This window comes from Pipistrellus kuhlii, unplaced genomic scaffold (assembly GCF_014108245.1).
Source record: "Pipistrellus kuhlii isolate mPipKuh1 unplaced genomic scaffold, mPipKuh1.p scaffold_m20_p_25, whole genome shotgun sequence".
NCBI lineage: Eukaryota > Metazoa > Chordata > Mammalia > Chiroptera > Vespertilionidae > Pipistrellus > Pipistrellus kuhlii.
In genome coordinates, this window is record NW_023425524.1 from 4020015 (window position 1) to 4033736 (window position 13722).

At 43.2% G+C, this 13722-nt stretch overlaps 1 protein-coding gene across 1 annotated transcript in view; it reads right to left on the minus strand.

The window, feature by feature from the left end:
- SPATA17 (spermatogenesis associated 17) overlaps window positions 1–13722 on the minus strand; it is a 59253-nt gene that overhangs the window by 32614 nt on the left and 12917 nt on the right. The window contains exon 6 of the mRNA XM_045587116.1: window positions 8843–8966. Coding sequence (XP_045443072.1) covers window positions 8843–8966 — 124 coding nt within the window. The remainder of the gene's footprint in view (window positions 1–8842; window positions 8967–13722) is intronic.

Sequence of the window (13722 nt, forward strand, 5' to 3'; positions counted from 1 at the left end):
GCCTCACGCAGGAGGCAGCCCATCAATGATTCTCTCTCATCATTGATGTTTCTATCTCTCCTCCTCTCTTCCTCTCTGAAATCAATAAAAATATATTTATATTAAAAAAAATAAAATGACGTGAACTTACTCTTGTCCCAGTTGCTCTAGTTAGTTCATCATGTGTAAGGCACCTGTGACTAAAACGGCTTGCTGTGGGTTTCTAAAAATATTCCTAGGAGCCACCAAAGGCCAAGTTCATCCTCAGGGACCAGGGCCTATTTCTCAGCCTCCACATTTTTCACCGCGTGGAAGGGCGGCTGCCAAGCTCGCTTGTGGGACTTCATTCTGGGCAATCATTTTCTGGAGTGACCAGCACTATGGGGAAATCTCTGCTAACTGTGTGGTTCTTTTTTTTTTTTAAAACAGCCTACAACTGAGTTATTTGCAGTACTGTCATGCTAACATTCAACTCAATAAGACTCAGGGGTTCTCAGGAGAGGACTCAGCTAACAGCCTCTTACTGACCTCCCTGCATCAGGCCGGACTGCAGTCTGGGGGCCCAGCGGTGGAGACCGCAAATGAGCTGTTAAAGTGCCGGGTTCTTTTTAAAGGCTGTGATTCTGACTAGTCAAAAGGGAGGTGGGGGGAAAAAGGCAATGAGTTATATAATAGATATATATATTTTTCTTGAATTCCTCCCTTCAGACTCTCCATCATGGGGACTTAAGCATGAACCAGAATATTAATTACGCTGGGCCGAGCAGCCAGCAAACGTGCCATTTGTTACCCAGTCACCCTTAGCATTACGTTCATATTTCGAACCATTCTGTATTTCTGACAATCAGTTGGCTCTTTACTTTCCAGATTTTATGCTTCTACTTGAGTATCATATAGGAAAGTCCTTAAAAAACAAAGCGCGGAATGCAATTGATTTGAAAACGAATGGACATCCTTTTTATATAGAGAGCATCTACTGTGTTTTTATTTCCCGGAGAATGTCTTTCTGATCATTTTCCTTCCAAAGGCTGACCTTTATTTTGTAATTGCCCGGGGGAAGCTGTGTCTAATTTCCCCTCTTCTTTTTGTTACCGAGGCTTACTCTTAACACAAGTTTCTGTAAAATAATAATAATAAAAAAAAAAGAACTTGAAATAGGACTGTGGGAACTTCAAACTCCCAAAGCACATTTATGAGGGCTTCGATTGCATGTGTCGCCGTTGGAGAAATCCTAATTCCTCCTGATTTCAAAGTCACTCCTTCTTCCGGGAGCATTCGGCTTCTGCTTCTGCAGACGGCAGGAGCACAGCACAGAGGAGAGTCACTGATGGCCACAGAAATGGAACCCAATTAGAAAGTATTTTCTTGCTCCACAATTCAGAATTTGTGAATCCTGGGAGAGAGAAGCAGTTTAAAAGGAGGGTTATCTAAACTATATTTGGGTTCTAAGTTTTCATTAAAAAAAAAAAAATGCATTGAGCCCGGCCGGTGTGGCTCAGTGGTTGAGCTTTGAAATGGAAATCGCAGTTCGATTCCTGGTCAGGGTACATGCCTCGGTTTTGGGTTCAATACCCAGTGGGAGGTAGGGGGAGGGGGCGTGCAGGAGGCAGCCAAAAAATGATCCTCTCTCATCATTGAAGTTTCTCTCTCTCCCCCTCTCCTTTCCCCTCTCTGAAATCAATTTTAAAAAGTGTGTTGAGCCAAAACTGGTGTGGCTCAGTGGATAGAGCATCAACCTGCGGACTGAAGGGTCCCGGGTTTGATTCCGGTCAAGGGCATGTACCTTGGTTGCTGGCACATCCCCAGTGGGGGGTGTGCAGGAGGCAGCTGATCGATGTTTCTCTCTATTGATGTTTCTAGCTCTCTATCTCTTTCCCTTCCTCTCTGTAAAAATCAATAATATATACCTATATCTATATCTATATCTATATCTATATATATGTGTGTGTGTGTGTGTTGAGGCAATAAGACACTGAGCGAGCACAGAAGAGGAGTACAGATCTCTGCTAACGGGAGAGGAACAGTGGGCCGGGGAGTGTGAATGAAATATGTGTGGGGCAGGGCCTGCTGAGTGGACGCTGACCAGTGCACTTCATCATAATTACCAGGGCACAGAAGTGCCGCGGGATTTATAAAAACCCTACTCAGCAAATAATTGCCCTGCAGTCGGAGGAGACAGTCGGAGTGTTAATACACTGCCACAGCCCGGCGTTTAGTAAGATATTCTCCATTCAATTACTCTTGCTGAGCACTAAGAGGGAACACGGTCATTTCTCAGCTGGAGCCCTTCCGCTTCCACCTGCATTTCAGACAACAGTCCCCCTGACCCTCAGGCACAGCTCCCCGGGAGGGCTGGAGGTTCCAGGGAAATGTTAGGGAGTCACAGGAATGTACCTGGTATGGCACTTAGCTGTGTAGTAAAACAAGAATGAGAATGAAAGAACTATGGCCGGCTACAAATGCTTATTCTCTTCTCTTGTTTCAGTTAAATAATATAATTTTTGCCCTAGCCGGGTTGGCTCAGTGGATAGAGCATCGGCCTAGGGACTGAAGGATCCCGGGTTTGATTCAGGACAAAAGGACGTGTACCTTGGTGTGGGAGGCAACCAATCGATGAGCCTATCTCACATCCATGTTTCTCTCTCTCTGTCTGTCCCCCTCCCCTCCCTCCCACTCTCTCTTAAAAATCAATGGGGGGAAAAATGATTTCTTATAAATAATAAAGGTTGTTTTAAATATATATATATGTGTGTATATATATATATATATATATATATATATAAAATTTTTAAGTGGTTAGGGTCAAATTTTAAAGGGGTCATGTTATATGCTTCTTTAGGTTAATATGTGATTTTTAGAAATCATGTTATCTTTACCATTATTATCAGATATTTAAAACATTCTTACAAAATGCCAATTAAAGTTTCAATAAGGTACCACTTTCTATGCAATAATATTGAGTGTCTACTAACTTAGAAAGGCTTTGCCGGGTCTAAGGCGTGTACAGGGGTGAATACAGACCATTATGCCCTTCTCAAGGGTAGGAGATGGAGGGGGGAGGGGTAAAGAGAATGATTCTGTGACCAACAATAACATAACCCCGCCGGCTGTAAGTGTCCTCTCATCATGGTTGTAACCTTGCCCCAGCCTGTTTGGCTCAGTGGATCGAGTGTCAGCCTGTGGACTGAAGGGTCCCAGGTTCGATTCCGGTCAAGGGCACATGCCCGGGTGGCGGGCTCCATCCCCAGTGTGGGGTGTGCAGGAGGCAGCCGATCCATGATGCTCTCTCCTCCTTGATGTTTCTATCTCTCTCCCTCTCCCTTCCTCTCTGAAATCAATAAAAATATATTTGAAAATATATATAAAAAGAAAGGAAAACACAGGATCCAGGAAAGGCAACAAAAGCGAGCGTGCCTGTGTAGAAATAACGGGGGCAGAGGACCCTTGAAGGGCACTCCAACAGCAAACAGGAGGGAGCAGCCGCAGACCGGGAGAAGACGGCTTCAGGGGGAGGTCAGCGGTGTCGGGGGCTGGGAGCGGTGGGGCAGCGTGGGGACCACCACAGCAGCGCCGGATGGTAATTAGGAGGTGACAGGTGACCTCCGCAGCAGCAGGGTCTGTCCTCGTGGCAGACGTGACATGGCAACTCCGTGAGAGGGAGGGGGAAGGGGCGAGGGGCTGGCTGCAGGCTTCCAGGACACAGGCAGTTTCCTGAGGACTCTCAGATATTGGGACGGAAAGAATGGCTCGCTCTCTCTTCTTAATTTTCACGCAGGATTTCCCTTCAGCCGTATCTGCGTGGGGGAGGGTTTGCTGAGAAACACTTGGGGGACCCTCGGGGAAACTTTCTCCACAGATCAGTCCCGTGGCCTCTGTATCTGCATCTGTGATTCCCGCCAAGAACTAGACAGAAGTCCCTTGTTTTCTTTCTTCTTTTTTTTTAAAAAAAATATTTTTATTGATTTCAGAGAGGAAGGGAGAGGTAGAGAGATAGAGGCATCAAGGATGAGACAGAATCATGGATCGGCTGCCTCCTGCATGCCCCCTTACTGGGGAGGGAGCTCAAAACATAGGCATGTGTCCTGACTGGGAATCCAACCGTGACCTCTGGGTTCATGGGTGGACACTCAACCACCGAGTCACGCCCATCCTGCCTGTGTAACTTGTTTCCCATCCATGCTCAACAGCTTCCCTTTGCGGCCAAGATTTGGGATTGTTTTCTTGCTTATGTAACTTCCCCAGGCCTGTCCCCTGGTCCCAGCACGGCTGCTCTGACCCCAGGCTCCTTCTGCTACCCTGACAGCCTCCCAGATCTGCCTTGGCTTAGTGTGTGTCCATGTGACGCACAGCCTCACTAGTGCACAGATAGTCTCAATCACGAAAGACACATTCCCGCACTGACACATCCCTGCACTGACAATAGACGGTCCAATCAGGTCCGATTCCTGGTACTTGGCAGAGTCAGAAGGCAGAGAAGGGATCTGTCTGTCCTGTGAGGTGGAGGAAGACCTTTCCCCAGAAAACATCAAGGAGATGAGCAAAGAAACAGAAGGCTTTAAATAACTGATGTGATGGACTATATACTGAGTGGCCAGATTATGATGATCTCTGAACACATAATAATCTGGCCACTCAGGGCGTATCCTATAGAATAAAAGGCTAATATGCAAATGTGTCCCCTTGACCAGGAGTTCAACCAGCAGGCAGGCTGGCCAACTGCCCATGTCCCCTCCCCCTGGCCAGCCGGGCCAGACCACACCCATGCACAAATTCATGCACTGGGCCTCTAATGTATACTGAGTGGCCAGATTATCATGTGTTCAGAGATCATAGTAATCTGGCCATTCAGTGTAAGTAGCCCCACGTGGAATCACAGTGAACAAGGTTCACACGAGTTACTGAAGGAGAATGAGAAGAAAGAAAGGACCACAGAGAGTATGACTACAAGAGTAATAAACCAGGTGCCAATCCTCCCCGAGGCCCCCCGGATTCTAACCAGGAGATTCCTGGGCAACCTGGGGAGGAGGTACTTCCAGAAGAGCAGTCGGAGGGAGCTCCAGTTCCATCCCCAGTGATCTGAGAACTCAGTGTTGTGACTCCTCTCTGCACAATCTCCACTCACTCCAAACTGGCTTATTACATACGAATGAAGCCTGTGTGCTCTCAGGAAAAGAGAAGGAAAGCAGGGAAGTATGTTTATGACCGCCCTCCCCCGATAAAGCCTTCCACTCGACACCTTTTCCTCCCCTGGATGCCTGGCTCTTTCTCTTGCCTGGTCCCTTCCCCGGGTGTTGGATTGGAAAACGATTTCAGAGTAGGGTTTAAAAGGTGACTTCCAGGACAATTCATGGCGGAAAGAGACATGCTTAGCATTGCAGAAACAGGCCACTGGATGGAAATTTTCTTTTGTGGAAGAAAATGTAGCAACAGAAGGGGGCATTTGTCACAGTCTAATCCCAGGGTTAAGAGGGCTCCGGAAGAAGCTGATTTCCCATGTGTCTTTGAAAAAGAATTTTTTTTTTTAAGGGAACAGGAAGAAGCCATTAGGTGGTGTCAAAGCACAAGGACTGCCTGCCTCATGGGCTGGCCAGTCTTGGGTGCGGGAATAAAGACCACGTGACTTTCCAATGGCTGGGGGCTCTCACTGTCTTTGTGCTATCAACCTGTGGCTTCTTGAATGGAAATTATTGATTAGTACCTATTAGGTTCAGATTACACCTGCCACTTGGGGACAACTGAACTGAGTGACTAGGATGTTTGCACTTTGCTCTCATCCCCATGATGGGGAAGAGCGGGCCTAAGCTATCAGTCGGACATCCCTCGAGGGCTTCCGACTGCAAGAGGGTGCAGGTCCGGCTGAGGGAACTCCCCCTGCCCCCGAGTGCACGGATTTTGTACACTGGGCCTCTGGTATTTTGATTTAAAAAAGCTGGAATTTGGAGTAAAATGAATCATAGTTTGATTTCTGGCTTTTGGGTTGTTTCACAAGTTTTTCATTTTTTTTTTTTTTTCAGGTTTCAAAATCTGAGGAAATAGTGCTTCCCTTGAACTTTGAAATCCAGAATTCATTTTAGGTCTATTAAATCGTCACTATAATCATTGAAATAAGGGATAGGCACAGCGACTTAACATTTCTCAGCAATAGGAGCTAGTGGGTAGAGCAAGTACTTATCTGTTTGCTTCTTGGTCCGACTGCTCATGCCCAATTAACTCGGTAACCAGTCAGCCACACTCTCCTTTACATTCTTTGGTTCTCATCCTTATCCCCTGCTTTCTTCCCCAACACTTTTCAGTCTTGCCCATGTAACCTGTCTCTCATCCATGCCCAACAACTTCCCGATGCCCCCCAAACTTTTCGATAAACACACTCTCTATTTTTTAAAAATTATTATAATTGAAGCTCCCTTCTCTTCTGGAACACCACTTCCCTTGTAGCCCTACTGAGAAGAATGTAGCCCTAGATTCTTATTGTAGCCTGTATTTCTAAAGACTAACTATGTGTGACTTAACCTCAAGTCTCACTTTTGTTTCTGCCACTTTGCTGATCTCTCCAGGAGGCTCTTTAAAAACTCCGGGCAACATTTTAGAGGCAGCATCTTCCCAGGAGCCAAACAAATGGGCCTTTGCCTGGGTCCACCAGTAGGTGGCGCAGACAACATAATTTATTACCAAGAACAAGGACAAGGGGATGAAAGTCAGTTTATGTGAAATAAAACAAATCTGCAAATGAGATTTTCTTCAAAGGGAATATGTCCTGTTTGTGTTAGATTTAGTTTGACTGGTTAGTGAATCAAAATAAATAACTTTATTAAATAATCAATCTTTGCAGAAAGATAAATTAAATTTTCAAATGGAGGCAATGTCCGCATTTTGCTTATTCAAATCAACTAAAAGTAGCTCTCTTTTCATAGAACTTTTACAGGGATGAAGACTTTTTTGATGTGTTCATTTAATAAGGGCGCCAAACCCAATCCTGTTTTCCAGGTAATGGGGTGCATAGCAAATAGCATTTTGTAGGAAATATAATTGACTAATCCTGTTGTGTCTGTAGCAACAAATTAACCTTATTACTACTAGTAAATCGTGATTGATTATTTATGCAAATAAGTTACCACATTCAGCTTTCTGATTGAAATAAGCATATACAGAAGGTGCTTTAATATGACTTGAACTTTTTAATTAATAAAAGCCGGAGGGGGTCTATCAATTCACTCAATGTAATACTAGTTTAGTTGTGTGATTTCTATTTGTGCTAACATATTTGCTTACATAAAGATGAGATAATTAATATCAGTAAAAATTAGTAGATTTTAGAACTTTTAAGACATACATTGGATTTGTACTGAAAATGAGCTTAAAACTGACTTTAAAACTGTGCTTTCAGTATGAGTTTGTCAGTATATCATCATAATTGTCCAAAATGATTGATATATTAAATAACATGATTTCATTTATTTTCTGTGTCTGAATTTACAAATATAATTTTAGCTTACGAAAATATCCATCTTTTCAGAAGCGTTATTTGTCTGAACTAATGTTTTGTTTCCACTCCTCTAAGTTAAACTATATTAGGACTATGAAAGTTTAACATAAAATTAGTTTTCTACCAACTAGATTAAAATAATTTCTAAATTACTTCCAATCAAATAGTGTTTCTCTCCTTGCTGAAATGTTATTACAATTATCCTCTTAAGTGGGGTAATAAAACATTTCTCATTCTGATATGCCTCATAAAAATTACTTACACTTAAATATTTATTCAGTAACCTTTCAAATACCTACATCAATTGACAGTAAAAACTGACAGGAGGCCAGCCAGCATGTCTCAGAAGTTGAGTGTCAAACTATGAACCAGGAGGTCAAAGTTGGATTCCCTGTCAGGGCACATGCCCAGGTTTTGGGTTCAATTCCCAGTTGGGGGCATGCAGGAGGTAGCCTATCAATGGTTCCCTCTCATCATTGATGTTTCTCTCTCTCTCTCTCTCTCTCTCTCTCTCTCTCTCTCTCTCTCTCTCTCTCTCTCTCTCTCTCTCCCCCTCCCTCCCTCCCTCCCTCCCTCCCTCTTCTTTCCCCTCTGAAATCAATAAAAGTATATATAAAGAAAAGAAATGTCTAAGTATACAATTTCCACACTTGTTTTTCTATGTAAAGATGGAACTGCTGAAGGACTTCTGTTAAAAGCTGTCCCTGAGACCTGACTGGTTTGGCTCAGTGGATAGAGTGTCGCTTGTGGACTGAAAGGTCCCAGGTTCGATTCCTGTCAAGGGCATGTACCTTGGTTGCAGGCACATCCCCAGTAGGGTGTGTGCAGGAGGCAGCTGATCGATGATTCTCTCTCATTGATGTTTCTAACTCTCTATCCCTCTCCCTTCCTTTCTATAAAAAAAATCAGTTTTTTATATATATATATATATATATATATATATATATATAATTTTTATTTTTTAAAGACCTGTCCCTGAAAACTTGCACCAGGATTTGGAAAAGGTGCAAGAAACCTGAATGCTATGCCAGCTTAATAATGTGCCAGTTCTTGGTTTCTTGGTCAATTCACAGCACAACAGTGAGCTGCTCCCGACTGGTTTGGAAAGCGGGGTTTGCCCTGGGTGTGGGGAGGGAATCGTGATGTGAGACCACACTGCTCCCTGTGCCTTCCTGCTGGCATCCCAGCAGCCGCTGCTAGAAAGCCGCTGTTGCAGGCGAGCTGGGTGCCTGCGAGCACCTAGCCAGCGGCACGGAATTGAACTCGAAGTGGTGTCTTTGTGATATCTTTCACCCAGTCATGTCCCATCCAGGCTGCTAGTTTGTCTCTGTCAGCCAGGGCCCCGGCGGCGCACGAGCTGTCAGGGACAGGTAGACCAACCTGCTTTGTGCTGAGGAGGTAATGCATCTTTCTGGCTTCGTAATCTCTCTTCCTCTCCTCCCTCTCCAGGTCGGCCTTCTTCTCTTCTCTCTCCTTCATCTCTGCAAACTCATCCAGGGCCTCCCTGCAGCAGAGCAGTGAGCGGTTACCCAGGATGCTGACAGTCTGCTGAGACTTTCATTTTCTCACTAATGACAAGCAAGTCAGTGTTTGTGCCCCGTCTCACCTGCTTACTCTGGCTGGGTCCCTGCAATCTTTAAAAGGCATTTAGAGGGTTTGTTCAAAAAAATAAAAAATAAAAGTAAATAAAAATAAATATAAAGTGATTGTTCAGTGGTTACATTTTTAAAATCAAATATCTATAACTTACCATGAATCTAATAGTTAAGGAACATATCAAAGGCAAAGTAAGTGAATTACTATATTAATTTCTTTGGTTGTAGATGAACTATTTGGATGTACTTAAATATCCCAAGAAAAGATTTGATCTACTGAGTTCCTTTAAGTTTTAATTTTCTATTTAGAAATCTCTCATAATTTATCTTTTATACAAACTGCTCTAATTTTATACATATGCTTAATTCATTACAACTTTATTTCTGTTAACAGTTTCCATTTACAGTTCAAATAATATATAATATCACTATATATATAATCCTATATTTATATATGATATCCTATATTTATATGTGTATATATTATCCTATATAGATATAATATATATATATATTATCCTATATTTCTTCTATAATGCACTTGAAAAGTTGACATTTTGTCCAATTATATGATCAGAATAAAAATTATGTGAACAAGTTTGTGACTAAGTATAATAAATTCCATTAAATTAACAAAACTTTCTAAATCATTTGTGTGTGCTTGTAAGATGTTTAAACAAAAAAAAATAAGGTTTTAAAACATGCTAAAAAAAAAAAAAAAAAAAAAGTACTCCAAAATAGAATGTTCTCCAATATGAAGAAACAAATAACTTCTGTGAAGAGCTATCCTTTATTTTAAAAGAGTAAGTTTAACTATTCCTATAAAGGTCATGTTTTGCAATTGGACTTCATTCTTAAAAAAAAATAAAATAGAGATGTAACTTCCTGTCGAGTTATTTCAGTAGAATATTAAGCGAACCCTGGGACTTCACCTCAAACACGTAGAGGGGGAAATTCCTCAAGAAGAAAAGACTCTCCATTCTCCCTCCATGCCTGGAAATGTTCCCGGGGCAAGTTCCTGCCGAGGGGCCCTCACACAATGCTTCAGACAAGGTTACTTATGAAACAGCCTGACGTTTAAAAATCACCGGGCTACGCTGCCGCAGCAGAGCAATTTTTTTTCAACATAAGATTAAATTGCAAAATAAATGAATTACTTGGAGTGGCATGGCCCTCATTTTGCCACACTTCTCTTGAAAATTGCTTATTAATATGAAAGAAGGAGTCAGAAAATAGCCCGTTTGCCATCGTGCGCGGTATTTGGGGGCTCCTGCGCCCCCCTTCTCCGCCCCCCCCCCCCCCCCCCCCATGGAGCCGGGCTGGCTGCTATGCTTAGCTTTGCTGGCCAACGGGTCCGGTGACCTGCCTGGCCTGCACCTCGGGGCTGTTATTAATCGCTGAGTAACCTGGTGGAGCCAAACAAATCTGTTTCCATTGAAAGGATCTCTATCTGTGTCTGGGAGTTGGTTCTGTAGCAAACAAACCTCATTAACTGTGTCCATTTTTGACAAAGAACCAGGAGTGAGAGGGACGGGTGACCTTTCTTTGTCCTTAAGGAACACACTTCAAGGCAGTTGCTTATGAATAAATGAGAATTTTTTACCAGGAAAAAAAAAAATAACAAGCATATGTGACATAGAACACTGAATAGATTATTCATTTTTCATCTTTACTCTTGCTGTTGTGGTAAAAAGAAATATTTCTTCTATCATTCCTCTTATAAGTCTTTAAGGTGATTTAAAATAACCAATGAGCTGCCACTACCAGGATAATTACTCAGATATGCCGCGGAATATAAATACGGTAATTTTCTGAGCAATCACACACACACACACACACACACACACACACACACACGGCATACCTACAAAGAAGTTTGTGCGTTACAAATGATTTAATGACTATGGAGAGATCTGACCTAAGACAGAAAAAAAGTCTCAATACAAAGAACACATGCATGAACAGGTAAGACACAGAGAAGTACACAGGACCTGACACAAAATCAAAACTGTAAATGATGAGAAGTAGCACAAACAGTCCATCTTCAGGCGCTAAAGAAGCTTGGGGAGCTCGGCCAGGAAGGCTAAAACCGAGAGATAGGAAAAAGAATGCCAGTGACCAGGATATAAAGCAAACTCACAAACAACCCACACAATCCACCCAGAAGTAACTGGCATGCCCCAAAGGCAAATCCAAAAAACTTGAGAAAGCACTGGAAAAACTAATCCTGGGTCATTTCAAAACACAAAGTAATTAATTTTAAAAATCCACCCAATTGTTGAGAAGACTCAATCTTGCATTCCTCGTTGATTCACTGCCCTCCCTGGGAGTATGCAGAACTATTGAACAGCAGAATTCTATTTCTGTCCCATCATCTCAATAAAATGAGTCACCATGGGATCTACGTGCTGAGTCACCATGAGATCTATGTGCTGAGTCATCCTGGGATCTACGTGAAGGGGTGGCCGGGCTTTCTGGCCAAGGGTGGACGGCCTCTCTCAAGGCGAGGCCAGCGAACTGGGACTCCATGGACTAGGCATTTTGAGAATGAAGAAAATGAAAGAGATGATAATGGTCCATGTTATAAAATTACCATACCATGACTTCACTCTGATGGTCCAATTGCTCCATTATTTCATTTGCCTACTTTGCATGGTTTTAAAAAGTAATAAGATTCCATTCAAAAGATCATTCATGAAAATCATTTTTTTTCCTCCTTTTTGCTCTTTTGAATAAACTTCCTTGAGGAGAATTCTTTTGTGCAGTATTATTTCTGAAAAAACGCACGAATTTCACTGTAAAATTATTTTCTTTTTACTATTCTGGATAGTTTCTCTAAATGGAAGTAAAAATCCTATATAATAAAAGCCTAATATGCTAAGGCCTCTCAACTGCTTGCTATGAAGTGCACCGACCACCAGGGGAGCAGACACTCCAGCCGATAGGTTGGCTTGCTGCTGGGGATCGGGGCCATGTCAGGACTGAGCGAGATGGGCCAGACACACTCTGGAGCCTTCCTGCATCTCTCCATGTCCCCGATCATGCACTGGGGGTGGGGTGGGGGGTGGGGTGTCCCTCGATCTGACCTGCACTCTCTTACAATCTGGGCTGAGAGTCTCCCTTCCTACCCTGCCCGAGTGGACAGATTTCATGCACCGGGCCTCTAGTTTTATACAACATACATTATGTTGAATAATTGAGAATGACATTGAACTAAGTACAAGAGGCACAATAACAACATGTATTCACATTGTGCATTTCTTCAGGAGCTCCAAGCCCTTCCCCAGACATTAATCCATCCTCACAACACTCTCCTGAGGTTGGTAAGGGGCAGGTATTATTAATCAGCCTCCTGTTCTTTGTTCATTTTTTTTTTAAATATATTTTTATTGACTTCAGAGAGAAAGGGAGAGAGAGAAACATCAATGATGAGAGAGAATTATCCGTCAGCTGCCTCCTGCACACCCCCAACTGGGAATCAACCCCACAACCCAGGCATGTGCCCCGACCGGGAATCAAACTGTGACTTCCTGGTTCACGGGTGGACGCTCAACCACTGAGCCACACTGGCCGGGCTTCACAGTAGGCTCCGGTGCTCTACTGTGTCCTTGAAATCGGGAACGGGGACACGGTCGCATGAAAAAGTGGTCTCTCTGCTGGAGTTCATAAATTCTGTTCGGCTTTGGATGAGTTCAAAGAGCTGCCATGTAAGAAAAGCCTTACAGAGGGAATTTATCTGATTATGGCAGTAATAATTACCCAGCTGTTTATGGCAGATAGAGAAATAATTCATGCAGGCAAGAGGCCGTGGTGGCAATGACACTCCGCATTTAGTAAATATGCAAACTGTTCACTTCTAATTAACCAAGCTCGAGGATGCCCTTATTAAACGTATAAACTAAAAGTGCCTCCCTGACAAGTGATGAATTGTTACATCGCACCAACTCTTGCTGCGGAATTACGGCAGTGAACTTGGGGCTTAACTTCATTAAGAGATCTTGTGGGATAGTTAAATGAGGATGGACAGCATAACAAGGCTCACCTGACAGCCAATGATATGTTAGCGCTTAATGGAACCGCGCCTCTTCCCCTGTCCTGCCGAACTGCTCGGGTTCACCATAGATAAACGGGGAAGTTCGTTGGAGTTCCAACAATGACAGTAAATGGGATATCAGGACAGCCCACTGAGGGAGTCTACCTCACGGCCGCTTCTTAGGATTCACACGACTTTCATGTAAGGACAGAAGATCTACCACTCTTTAACTTAAAATCCCTTGTTGAGTGACAATAAATGGTCTTTTTGAGTAGCACTGTAAAACCTTTCAACAAGTAAATGAATGGCCCTGGCAGATGCTGCTCAGTGGTTGAGTGTCAACCTGTGACCCACGAGGTCACGGTTTGATTCCCATGCCTAGGTTGTGGGCTCGATTCCCAATAGGGGGCGTGCAGGAGGCAGCAGATCAATGTTTATCTGGCATCATTGATGTTTCTCTCTCACTCTCCCTCTCCCTTCCCCTCTCTGGAATCAGTAAACATATACTAAAAAACAAACAAACGAACAAAAAACAAAACCTTACAGTACAGTGGCCCATTTCCTTATGCTCCAAGGAATTTTATTTTCTGCTATGAGAGGCAAGCCTTGTTATTGAACATGTTTCTCAAAAA